The sequence below is a fragment of the Scyliorhinus torazame genome, chromosome 2 (genome assembly GCF_047496885.1).
Source record: "Scyliorhinus torazame isolate Kashiwa2021f chromosome 2, sScyTor2.1, whole genome shotgun sequence".
Lineage (NCBI taxonomy): Eukaryota > Metazoa > Chordata > Chondrichthyes > Carcharhiniformes > Scyliorhinidae > Scyliorhinus > Scyliorhinus torazame.
This window is the reverse complement of record NC_092708.1, coordinates 245,830,000-245,842,472: the sequence shown is the minus strand read 5'-3', so window position 1 is coordinate 245,842,472 and position 12,473 is coordinate 245,830,000. Positions and strand designations below refer to the sequence as shown.

Genomic DNA, 12,473 nt, shown 5'->3' with positions numbered 1-12,473 from the left:
GAAACTTTTACAGGTTTGCCCACATTCACTAGGTCCTGGATGGGGCCAACCTCACTTACTGATAAATATACCTTTTAATATCCTTAATAGGAATGATTGATGAAGTACTTCAGAAAAGCTGAGGCTTTTGTGGTAAGATCATGGGGTGGGGGGGGGTCACAAAGTGACTTGGTCATGTACTTCACCAATCATGTCTGCGTGGGTTTACTCCGGGTGCTCCGCTTTCCTCTCACAAGTCCCTAAAGGTGTGCTTGTTAGGTGAATTGGACATTCTGAATTCTCCCTCCGTGTACCCGAACAGGTGCCGTACTGTGGCGACTAGGGCATTTTCACAGTAACTTCATTGCCGTGTTAATGTAAGCCTACTTGTGACACTAATAAAGATTATTATAATTATTATTACATGCCACAAATAATCTCTGACAGCCCTTTATGATGCAATAGTAAAGTGTGGTTCTGTAAAATATGTTATCATTGCAGCAGAGTATACAAAGCCAGGAATAATACATGACCAAAGAACTCTAAAATCAGCCCATTCCCAACACTAAACTGGCCCTTGCAGAATGCTCAGACGACAATGCAACTTTTAAGAACATTCAGAACAAACAAGTTATACATTTAATTTGTCACATTGTCTGGTGAAGCTGTGATCCATGATTAATATTTGTAGTTACTTCAATGCCAAGCCATCCTTGGCTTAAGAACCTGTATCTACAGCATGGCCACTAATTGGAGAGTCTGCTTGATTGAAAATCAATGAGGCAGTGCAAAGAACAAACAGCAACCCCCATCACTGATTTGGACATTTTCAAAAGTAGAAAAATCAAATATTCACTAAATTTGTTTTTCTTTAGCTCTCATGATGACTGAGTTCATCCAGTGATTGGCTGAGACAGAGACACGGAGAGTTGCTGGTCCAATCGCTGGAGTGCGGAGTTTGTTGATTTCAGCATTAGGAGTTCAGTGTTTGGAGTTTGAAAGGGGAAGGGTCATGATACCGTCTTCCGATGGTTATCCGTTCATGTCAGGAGACTGGTTTTGCTGTGGTGAGTATTACAGTTGAGACCAATCCTGCTCTCACCCAACATCTACACATGTGTACTTTTTAGCAGAAGTCACTGGATAGCGATAAGGGGCAGGAATCTCATTTACATTTCCCCTCTGATTTCCATAAATGTTGTATCACACCAGCTGCCATTCTGGCACAAGGCAGCCATCTTGGTACAGACTGGTGAGACAACCTGAAGCCTTATTGTCCTGTGCACATTGGTCAGTGTCACATATCAGCAGCCGAGAAGTTCCTTGAGGAATGCAGTTAAAAAAGGTTTCATCAAGTTCAATCGTTACACAAAATAACTCAGTGAAGTGTTCGAACAAGATCAAATTAGCAGGTATCAAACCACATTTCAATGGGTTGATCACTCCACATGTTGCACTGTTTCTCAAAACCTCCTAATTGTAGTAAAGGGCAGAAAGTGATGCCAACATACCTCTATCGTGTGATACACAAGTGAAATAGTGCAATGGAACTGTAATGAGAAAGCAGTTTCCACTTGAACCTGACCCACTAAAACATTAGCACTAAAACAGCACAGCTTCCTGTACACACACTCAAAGCGTTGTCGAGCTGTAGTTCAAAGCTTCTAAAGCGATAAACAAGAAACCAGATTAGCTCAACTAACTAAAAAGGGAACATTTATTTTAATAGTAGCATTCATGTTAAATGGCTGCTAGGTGGCCTTCATTTCCTACCATTTCATCAGTGAGACTGCAAAGCTCCCTCTTTCAGGCTGCAAAGTATATTGGGCGGCACGGTGGCACAGTGGTTAGCACTGTTGTCTCACACAGCCAGGGACCCGGGTTCAATTCTGGTCTTGGACGACTGTCTGTGTGGAGTTTACACTGCTCCCCATGTCTGAGTGGGTTTCCTCCGGGTGCTCCGGTTTCCTCCCACAGTTCAAAGATGTGCGGGTTAAGTGGATTGACCATGCTAAATTGCCCCTTAGTGTCCAAAGATGTGCAGGTTAGGTGGGGTTATGGGGGTTGTGGGCCTGGGTCGGGTGCTCTTTCAGAGGTTGGTGCAGACTCAATGGGCCGAATGGTCTTCGTCTGGACTGCAGGAATTCTATAGTTCTATACAAACGTCTATACAGACTGCAATGCCATGGACTCCTGGAATAATGTCACGAACATTCAATGTAATCCCAAGTATAAATCGCCCAGATTAACTTTGGGCTAGCAGCATTGTAGATTCAATTATTCATTGGTGTTGTGATCTATTGGAGTTCTGTTCTCTGCACTCAGAGTGCAATCGCAATGCTGTAGGGTGCTTTCTTTACTCAGCTTCCCTCTACTTCTCTTTTACCTTTTCTGACTCTGTTACATCCAGCGATTGAGAACTATGATGGTAAAAGAACCCTTGTGACCTTTCTTCACTCAACCGCGTCTCCAGTTTTAATCCAGTAACCCATGTGGTGCTGCTATTACCTCCACCTTTAACTCTACCGGTCCCACACTCGGATGCACTTTGGCTTTTTGGCATCTCCCCGAGTCAGAAGTGTTTTGAATTTTTTTTCTTCCAAATTGTAACATAGCAGAACAATATCAGTAAGATATGGAAAGTTCTCTTTCACCAACAGTGGCGCTTTAGCAGGTCAATTAAAGAGCTACTTGTCTCACCACCCACATGGGGTATGAACACCCACCAGCAGACACGCACAGAATCTTCTCTCCTCAAGACAGATCAGAGCAATTTCTTTGACTTCAGATGGGATGACCCGTTTGACAAATACTACAATTGACTAAAGATATGCCTCAGCTCTCCGAAGTAGGGGGAAAAATAAACTTTGTGCACTTTTGCCTGTTCTATTGAGTAAGTGGACATGTGGCCCATTTCACTGCAAAAAAGAAATCTCATCACCAGTGGGCATGATAAATCATTCAGAATTACTTCAGACATCGTTAGATGATTTTTCAGACATGTTATTGATCCTGACAGCAGAAGAAGCTGAACCAACCTACATGCAGCAGAACTTCTAGGAATGCTGGAATGTTCCCACCCTAATGAGTGTATCTCTGCCGATGCAATTTGGCTCCCTCACAATTTGCTCAATTCAACAATTTCTCCAAGTCAGTTCCTTCAACAATGCCTTCTGCATCGGTTTAAGAAATAATTACGTGTATTTATTTGAAATGAACCAATAGAATAATTGTAACTTTTAAAGATTTACTGGAGGAAGGCATTTCTGTCTCTATTTCAGGTGTAGGTTGGTTCAAGACTTGAGCACATCATCCAGATAAAGGATCTAATGCAGTACTAAGGGAGGGCTGTATCATTAGAGAGGTATGTCCTTTAGGTGGGACATTAAACAAAGATCCTATCTGTCTATTCCAATGATTCAGATAGGTGAATGAGGAGTAGTCCTCCTCGTAAGCATTCCTCCCTCAACCAACATCATAAAACTATCGATAAACCAATTTTTCTTATTGCTGTTGTATCTTACTGTGTGTCATGTTTGCACATAAATATGTTTAAAATTTATGTCTTTGCATGGTATATTGAGAGACTGGGGTTATATGATAAAGACGTTACATTAATCTGAGTCTTCGTTTGAAGCTGATAGTGAGAATCCCTCTTTTATTTGTGAACACAGTTGGGGAAAGATGTCAGGTGCTTAATAATTTTGAGAGGGAGGAATGAGTACTCCAAACACATTGAATGTAAAATTTTGCAGACTATTTTCAAAGAATGTCTTTTGCTTCATTTTCAAATCGGTATCAAAATATGAAACAACTTAGTGAAGGTCTTTGAAAGCAGCTCAGAATATCGACCTGTTCAACCGTGTACATTTTGTCAGGAAAGATACTTATCTTTCCCTCCACTTAACGTTAGTCAAACCTCAAAACGACCAATTCTGGGATTACAGAGCAATTAATTATCCAGATGCACTATCTCCTTTAATAGAACAACATATTGTTTGGTGTATAACTGTTGCAATTATTTTGCTCTAGTGTTTCCCTTCAATAACATACATTGATTGTACCGATGGAAAGAAAATTTGCAAACGTTGCAAATTTGAAATAAGAGGAGAAAATTATTCCAAAGTCCAGCTGCTGTGGTTAAGGGTCCGGTCGATAACAACTTTCATCTTTCAGATGTTCACCCTGCAATTTCCAGCATGTTCTATTCTTATAACAAATTCTTTGCACTGCTGCACACAGTATATTAAGAAAACGTTTCGCACTGTTCACAACATAGACTGTTAAAGAGCTGAATCCATTGTTCAATTCTTGGAAAATTGGCAAGTACAGCACTTGCACTGTCACTTGCAATTTCATTAATGAATAGTTCAGATTGCACTCTCGCTCGCAGTGTGCCAGATTGAATACAACGACTGACTTCTGGTAAATCATTAAAACAACAGTTCAAAGTCAATAACTTATTAATGAAACTGTGAATGTTGGCTAACACGCAAAGTCTCACAACCAGTTGATATATTAACACCCTCGGGTCCCAAGATAGTCTACTGTGTTAGGACACACATCTATGTTTTCTGCGCAGCTGCCAATGGACTTTATCACCATGGAAACTAACGGTTATTAATGAGACCTAAAAACACCCATCGTTTTGTGGCAATTTATTTTCTCTCATAAAAAAAATACTTCCTCTCTACCTTTCTGTCTCTCATTTCTCTAGCTTCCAAATGCACTTTTTAATTTCTTAATTGTTTAACATCGTGGCTAAAACGATAGAGAAGCTTGAGACAAGTGCATTAAGTGTTTGTGCACTACTGTGTAATCTCAGAGTAATTGCAAACAATTTTTGTGCTCTTCTTTCTTTGCCCTTGCCAGTACCCTTAAGATGCTCAACCCTTGTGTAATGCCACATTTAATTCCAGTTCAATGAAAGTTATATATTTTTTAAATTTAAAGCATGTTTATCAAAATTGATAATAGTTGCAGATACTTGTTTCCTCTCACTGTATAAGATTTTATTTTAAAGATCTGAATATAACTCATGTATTATTTTTAATGGGACCTAGTTTAACGAGCAGCAACTCTCAAACTTCTTCTCTATCCCTAAACCTTTCATGAGTAAAGGCTAAATGACGGTGCAAATATACAAGACTGCTCAAATATTTTGGATTCTGTTTACTAAGCCAATTGTTTTTAGACCATCTCCCTTGCCCAGTTGGTGATGAGGATTGTGGGATCATTGCGATGTAATTGCAAAAGCACTTCTCTCCCCATTCCTGCATTTTTGTGTTTTTCAGTAAAACATTTAAGTTATTAAAAATGGGATGTTTTAAATGCGTTACCTTCCTTAACAAGCGACGCAATTAAAAATGCCCTAACAAAGCTTGTCGAAAGTCTTGTAATGATGCCACAGCCTGGGACCTGCTTTCAATCCATTTCTGGTTACACAAAATGCCAAACTTCAAATGGTCTCCGGCTCTGTGGTTCCTCAGCTGAGAAACCAGAGCGAGTATTGTGCAGGCAAGCATCCAACCCAGGTGGATGGTGAAGCAAAGCCACCATACCAACTCTGCCCTCATGCCCTGGAGTATCAAGATTCGTTTACAGTGCTTCTTTCTCCTTCTGCGAGCATCTGCTGAGCTTCATCTCTGCCAGCTGGATGTATCTGATCACATTTGTATCTGTATTTAAAGAAAAGAATATGAATAAAGGTGAGCAAGTCTACACATGTATATCTATACACTGTTCTAGTTTATATTAGGATAGTCCGTGTCTCCCCTCTTTCCTCTCCTGGAGGTGCTGACCTTTCTGCATACAGGTTCACAGGCATCAACTTTCCAGATATCATCCAAATAGCCAGGCTTCATTTAGATAGGAGATGCTGACAGGCTGGATTCACCCCTTTGGTATTGCCTTATAACTAAATGTGTTGCTGCCCTCATTCAACTTTCACCAATCGGTAAATTCAAGCAGTGTGTTAATAGATACAGATTGGCAGCCTGCATTCTGGTTGAGTTTGTCTCCTTCCATTTTAGGTTCTGGGGCCAAATAGAGTGCTCTAATTGTCACCCTGACTGAGATCACCGACCTCATTCACAGATCAGGGATCAAATTTACCACCTTCCTCATCTTGGCCTTTGTCCTTCACGGGGGTAGTTCATTACTCACAAGGCCATCACTCGTGTCATCAGATTGGGCTTTCTTGGCATTGTTGAGGATGCTACCTACCTCAGCTGCTCTCAGTCTTCCTCTGAACTCTTGGTTTCAAACATTAAAACAGAAGAAGGGAGGGATAAGATCAAAGAGCCATCTTCATTCATAGACTAGTGAACCTCCAGTGATGTCACTGAGAATAAACTGCAGGAAAGTTCAACGTACATAGAAGGGAGGAGAGGTCAGAGGTTGCAAGCTGACCTAGAATCTAGAAAGAACTGATTGGAGGTGTGGCCAGAAACAGTAGAATGTTTTGGTGGATTTTATTGTGCAATGAGCATATGTATGAAGGTCATAAGCAAAAACTGTGGATGTAGGCCTATATACAAATGAACACTTTTCCCTTAAACAGTATCTAAAAGGTTAATCAACAACTTGCCTTTATATTTAGTAGTAAGACATCTCAAAGTGCTTCATGGGAGTGTTTACAAAACAACCTGTCTCAAAGGCCAACATCCCGGGACACAAATTTGTAAAACTGTACCTAAACCTTTCAGAGAAGATCAACCTTCACTGCCTCTGCTTCACAAAACAGGCTCTCACACAGCTTTTACCATCTGCTGCAGGGTGACCTTCAGGCAGCATATGGAAGAAAGAAAAAAGGACTTAAATTTGTATCATGCCTTTCAGGATCCCAGGATGATGTTCCAAAGTGCTTGGCAACCAATGAAGTTAATTCAGTTCTTGAGTCACGGGAGTAGGATTTGAACCCACAACCTTGTGTCTCAGATATGAAAGCCTGATGAATGAATCCCACTTAACACCTGTGGCACCAACAGGATGGCATTCTTATAGAAGTGGACATCACCACAGCATGAAGTTTTCACATTAGCAGATCTCTCCCAGCCAACCCAGGGACCACTATCCAATCAAATCATCTGCAGTGCACACCTATATCATGCAAGTGATTGATGCCTTATTGGCAAGGGCCAACTCATGCTCCCTGTGGAAAGGAGACATCAGCTAACAGAGTGAAAAGTTTTCATTGAACAGTCTGCCTTGTTAAGTCAACCAATTGAGGAGTAACGTGAATTGGATACCAATTCTTCCTTTATCTGGTGGGAGTCTCAGAGGATAGTGTCAGGAAAACAGAGGTGGTTTTAAGGGATCTACATTTGTATTGTTAAATATTAGAAATAAGGGGCGGGATTCTCCGACCCCCCGTTGGGTCGGAGAATCGCCGGGGGGGCGGCGTGGATCCCGCCCCCGCTGGCCGCCAAACAAGTTGAGAGAAGTAAAAGTCATTGCTTAGCAACTGGGGCACCTTTAGGGTCAGAAGGTTTTTTACTATTGTACTTTTAATTGAATTCATAGCAGTTCATTAAAGGAAGCTACAGAGGAAACATCACTCTCAGCTTTACTAAAAGAAAAGCTATACCATGGAGTAATGGTTAAGAAAAAAAGTGCCAGACTTCTGGTGACGGGGATGTGCTGAGCAGTTGCACATCAGGTGGCTCTCCTCCAGAATACAATAAAATAGGCACTTCTGGCCGAATTTAGTCCGAGAATTCGGACTTAGTCTACCCCTAAACAGAAAAGGCAGAGAAGAAGAGCAATATGCTAACAAGCAGTAGTACAAGAGGCCGTAGGGGTGCCAGAAGCGGTGGAAAAGGGAAGAAACAGCGAGCGAACAAACCGACAGACCCACGAGGCAAGGAGTCCCCGGCAACCCCTGAGAGACAGAAACCAACACCTGGACAACAGGCTCCCCTCTCCACCTGGAGAGAGATGGAAGACATTCCTTACCAAGGAATTGACCGCGATGAAAGAAGAGATCAAAGTGGAGATCCAGATGGCAGTCAAGGTGGTGGCAGTGGAGACACTGGTTGCCATGCAGATGGAGCATTCTCAGACTACAAACTCAACATTGGGAAGAGTAAGGCTTTCCCGGTGAACCCAAGCAGGGGAGGGGCAGAGCTGGAAGGTCTACCAGTAAAATAGCCCAACTCAAATTCCGTTACCTGAGGATCCAGATAGCCCACGACTGGACACGGATCCACAAGTGGAATCTGACCAGTCTGGCGGAGGAAGTTAAAAAGGACCTACAGAGGTGGGAAACACCCCCGCTATCCCTAGCGGGAAGAGTGCAGGCGTTCAAGTTCCTCTTCCCGTTTAGATCCATACCAATCTTCAGCCGCAAGTCCTTTTTCCAAAATGATTCTGGCTTTTGTGTGCGGGAGAAAAAAATCCAAGAACCCCTAAATCAACACTACAAAGGTGAAGAAGCATGGGAAGAGGCCTGGCCCTCCCAAACTTGTAATACTACCACTGGGCAGCCTTGGTCGAGAGAGTGAGGGGATGGGTGAAGGAACCAAACATGGAATGGGTGAGGATGGAGGAGTCCTCCTGCATGGGAACGACACTCCGAGCCCTCCCCACAACAGCGCTCTTATCTCCACCGGCAAAACACTCAACCAGTGTTAATAGCAACCCTGAGAACCTGGAACCAGATAAGGCAGCACTTCAGCCTGACCAAAGTGTCCACCACGGCCCCCATCTGCAGCAACCACGGGTTTCCACCGGCCATGCTGGATGCCACCTTTAAGAGGTGGAGACAGGACGAGGGGACACTAGCAGTTTGGGAATGCTACACAGGGGACAGACTTGCGAGCTTCGAAGTGCTGACGGAGAAACTGGAACTACTGAATGGAAAGGAACTCCGACATTTACAAATCAAAACCTTTCTTGACAAGAAGATGATGAGGTACCCTCGGGCCCTGAGAGACACAATGTTAGAGGAGCCACTGGATGCGGATAGTCTGGAAAAGGGCCCTCTTCCCCAGTTCTGGCTGGCCCGATACCCCGAAAAGGGGAACAAGAAATTTGAAGTAAAGGAACAGAGAAACTGGAAGAAGTACAGGGTACTGTTCAGTTAATCTACATAAAAAGCTGTAAAGAAGTTCGTTCATGGGATTCCAGAAAGATATCTGAAACAGCTTTAAGGTTTGTGAGATTTTACTACAGTTTGTAAGACAGTATTTGAAATAATTATGGAAATCGGTGGTTGGATCATAGAGTTTCTGTAAAAGCAGTTCAGGCAAAAGATAGCTTGAAGCTCCCATCAACTGCAAAATAAACAAAAAGTTTGTCTTTTCTAATGGCTTGCATTTATTCTAAAAGTGGTAAATACAGAGGTCCAACTGGCACTGATGCTACTGGGCACTGCAACGTGCATGACAGCCAATATGCTGTGGCTGCAGGCTACTTGTTGACACATGGGGTGAGATCCTCCCACACATCTACTAAGTGCTCCCGCCAGGGGAAAACCAGGATGTTTCCAGCCGGAGCTAGGAGTGACGTGCCATATTATGGCACTTGGGAACATTTTCTTGCTGAATTGACTTTTCCATACCATTTCATGGCACAACCGGGTCTGCGCTGCAACTGAGAGGGACAGGATCTAATCCCGCTGACATGTCCTGCACCTCTGAGATTGGAGCACCATTTTTAAGGGGTGCTCCGATTTTAAATAGCTGCTGCAGCACCTCCTCCACTGGATCGCTGGTAGGGCACCACCACTACCCTAATCCCTGGAAAGGGCCCCCGTCAGAACCCCCCTTCATTCCCCCCCCCATTACTCCCCCAAGTCCCCTGCTTGAGCCCCCCCCTCCCCCTCAGCCCCCGCCCTAGTATGCCCCCAGTACCCCCATCACCCCCTCACTTCTCCCCCTCAACCCCCAATTCTCCCCTCAGTCCCCCCCCCCCCCCCACCTCAGTATGCCCATCCCCCCTCCTCAAGCCCAACTTCTTGGCAGTGCCAAACTGCCACCTTGAAGTCCGAGGGGTGGCGAGTTGGTAAGTACCCTCTCAAAAATTTCCGCCAGGATGCCCCGGAGGGTTCTTCATGGGAGGTGGTGGTCAGGGGGGGCTTGGTCTTTAGTTTTTACAGACAGACTAACTGTGAATGGGTTCAAGGACTGCAGATGGGGAGAGCAGCCAAACAAGTCCCATCCCAGGGAAGACCCCAGCCCCTCATGCCCAGCACAAGCCTAACTCTGGAACTGTTGCAGACAAATAAAATAAAGAGAAGTTGGTGTTTGTTATCAGATTGGAGGAAATGAGGGATAATCCCTGGTGCCAAATGCACATCCATTTCACTGTGCGCACTCCGCAGTGTGGCTTGTGCCTGTGGAATGCTATAGAGACTGTGGTAAACCACTGTTAGTGTATTATATGTATTGTGGTAAACTGTTACTGTACTACATGTATTGTGGTAAACCACTGCCTGATGGCTCCGCCTCCCCTCAGGCTGGGTATAAAGGTGGCTGACCTCCGGCTCTGCCCCAGTTCGGGATCAGTGGCCAAGAGGCTTTCTGTTTAGCTTATTAAAGCACAGTTTCGTTCACTACTTGTCTTGTGTTAATTGATGGCACATCAATTTAATAAGCTAAACTTTTAAGATGAATTCATCACTCAAGCCTGATCGCCTAGAGCTGGACACACAAGCAACCAACGCCACTGCAACATTCGAGCACTGGCTAAGCTGCTTCGAAGCTTATCTCGGATCCTCCACCTACGACGTCACCCACCTCCAAAAGCTTCAAATACTCAACGCACGGGTGAGCCCGCAAGTTTTCCTTCTTATCAGAGATGCCCCTCGTATACAAAGGCGATAATGCGGCTGAAGGGTCAGTACGCAAAGGCAGTAAACGAGGTGTACGCCAGGCAACTCCTTGCCACGAGGCGACAACGCCCCGGAGAATCACAAGCCGAATTCCTGCGTGCCTTGCGGGTACTCGGCCGGAACTATGCTTGCCAGGCGGTATCGGCTGTCCAACACACGGAGCTGCTGATCATGGCCACCTATGTCGCGAGCATTAAATCCAATTACATCCACCAATGCTTGCTACAAGGGGGTACACTCAGCCTCCCAGAGACAGTGCAGCTCTCAAACTCGCTGGAAGTGGCTTTCCAGAACATGGAGGCCTACACCTCCGACTAAGCGGCACCCTCGTGGACATTGTGGGCGCCGCCATCACCCGACTCGAGTGCGGCGCAAGCCTGTGCCGCGCAGCAGCCCCTGGAGAGTCCAAGTGGTGGTCATCAAGACTGGGGAGAAGCACTGGATGGTCATCGACTACAGTCAGACGATCAACCGGTACACGCAGCTCGATGCGTACCCCCTCCCCCGCATATCTGGCATGGTCAATCAGATTACGCAGTATCGAGTCTTCTCCACAGTTGACTTGAAGTCCGCATACCACCAGCTCCCTATCCGCCTGGAGGACCGGCAATACACTGCCTTCGAGGCAGATGGCTGCCTCTACCACTTCCTCAGGGTTCCCTTCGGCGTCGCCTATGGGGTCTCAGTCTTCCAGCGGAAAATGGACCGAATTATTGACCAGTACGGGCTGCGGGCCATGTTCCCGTACCTAGATAATGTCACCATCTGGGGCCATGACCAGCAGGACCATGACGCAAACTTCCGCCATTTCCTCCACACCGCAAAGCTCCTTAACCTCACATAGAATAAGGAGAAATGCATTTTCCGCACAACCCGCCTGGCCATCCGTGGCTACGTTGTGGAAAATGGAGTCCTAGGGCCTGACCCCGACCGCATGCGCTCCCTCCTGGAACTTCCCCTCCCCCACTGCCCCAAGGCCCTGAAGAGATGCCTAGGGTTCATCTCTTATTATGCCCAGTGGGTCCCCAATTATGCGGACAAGGCCCGTCCACTCATTAAATCCACCATTTTTCCCCTGACGGCTGAAGCCCGCCTGGCCTTCAACCGCATCAAGGCAGATATTGCCAAAGCCGCGATGCACGCTGTGGACGAGTCCATTTTGTTCCAGGTGGAGAGCGATGCGTCGGACTTTGCCCAGGCCTCTACCCTCAACCAGGCGGGCAGGCCCGTGGCTTTCTTCTCCCGTACCCTCCATGCCTCCGAAATTTGACACTCCTCCGTCGAAAAGGAAGCCCAAGCCATTGTAGAAGCTGTGCGACATTAGAGGCATTACCTGGCCGACAGGCGATTCACTCTCCTCACTGACCAGCAGTCGGTTGCCTTCATGTTTAATAATACACAGCGGGGCAAAATCAAATACGACAAGATTCTGAGGTGGAGGATCGAACTCTTCACCTACACTACGACATCTTGTACCGACCTGGAAAGCTCAATGAGCCCCCAGATGCCCTATTCCACGGTACATGTGCCAGCGCACAAGTAGACCGACTCCGTGCCCTCCACAATGACCTCTGTCACCCTGGGGTCACCTGTTTTTTTTCATTTTATCAAGGCTCGCAACCTGCCTTACTCCATCGAGGATGTCAGGACCATGACCAGG

The 12,473-nt window shown here is 45.5% G+C and overlaps 1 protein-coding gene across 1 annotated transcript in view; it reads right to left on the bottom strand.

The window, feature by feature from the left end:
* Positions 1–595: 595 nt before the first annotated feature.
* Positions 596–12,473, bottom strand: part of LOC140396967 (tetratricopeptide repeat protein 9A) — a 134,818-nt gene continuing 122,940 nt past the window's right edge. Inside the window, exon 3 of the mRNA XM_072485966.1 lies at positions 596–5,657. Coding sequence (XP_072342067.1) covers positions 5,578–5,657 — 80 coding nt within the window. The 3' untranslated portion in view covers positions 596–5,577. The remainder of the gene's footprint in view (positions 5,658–12,473) is intronic.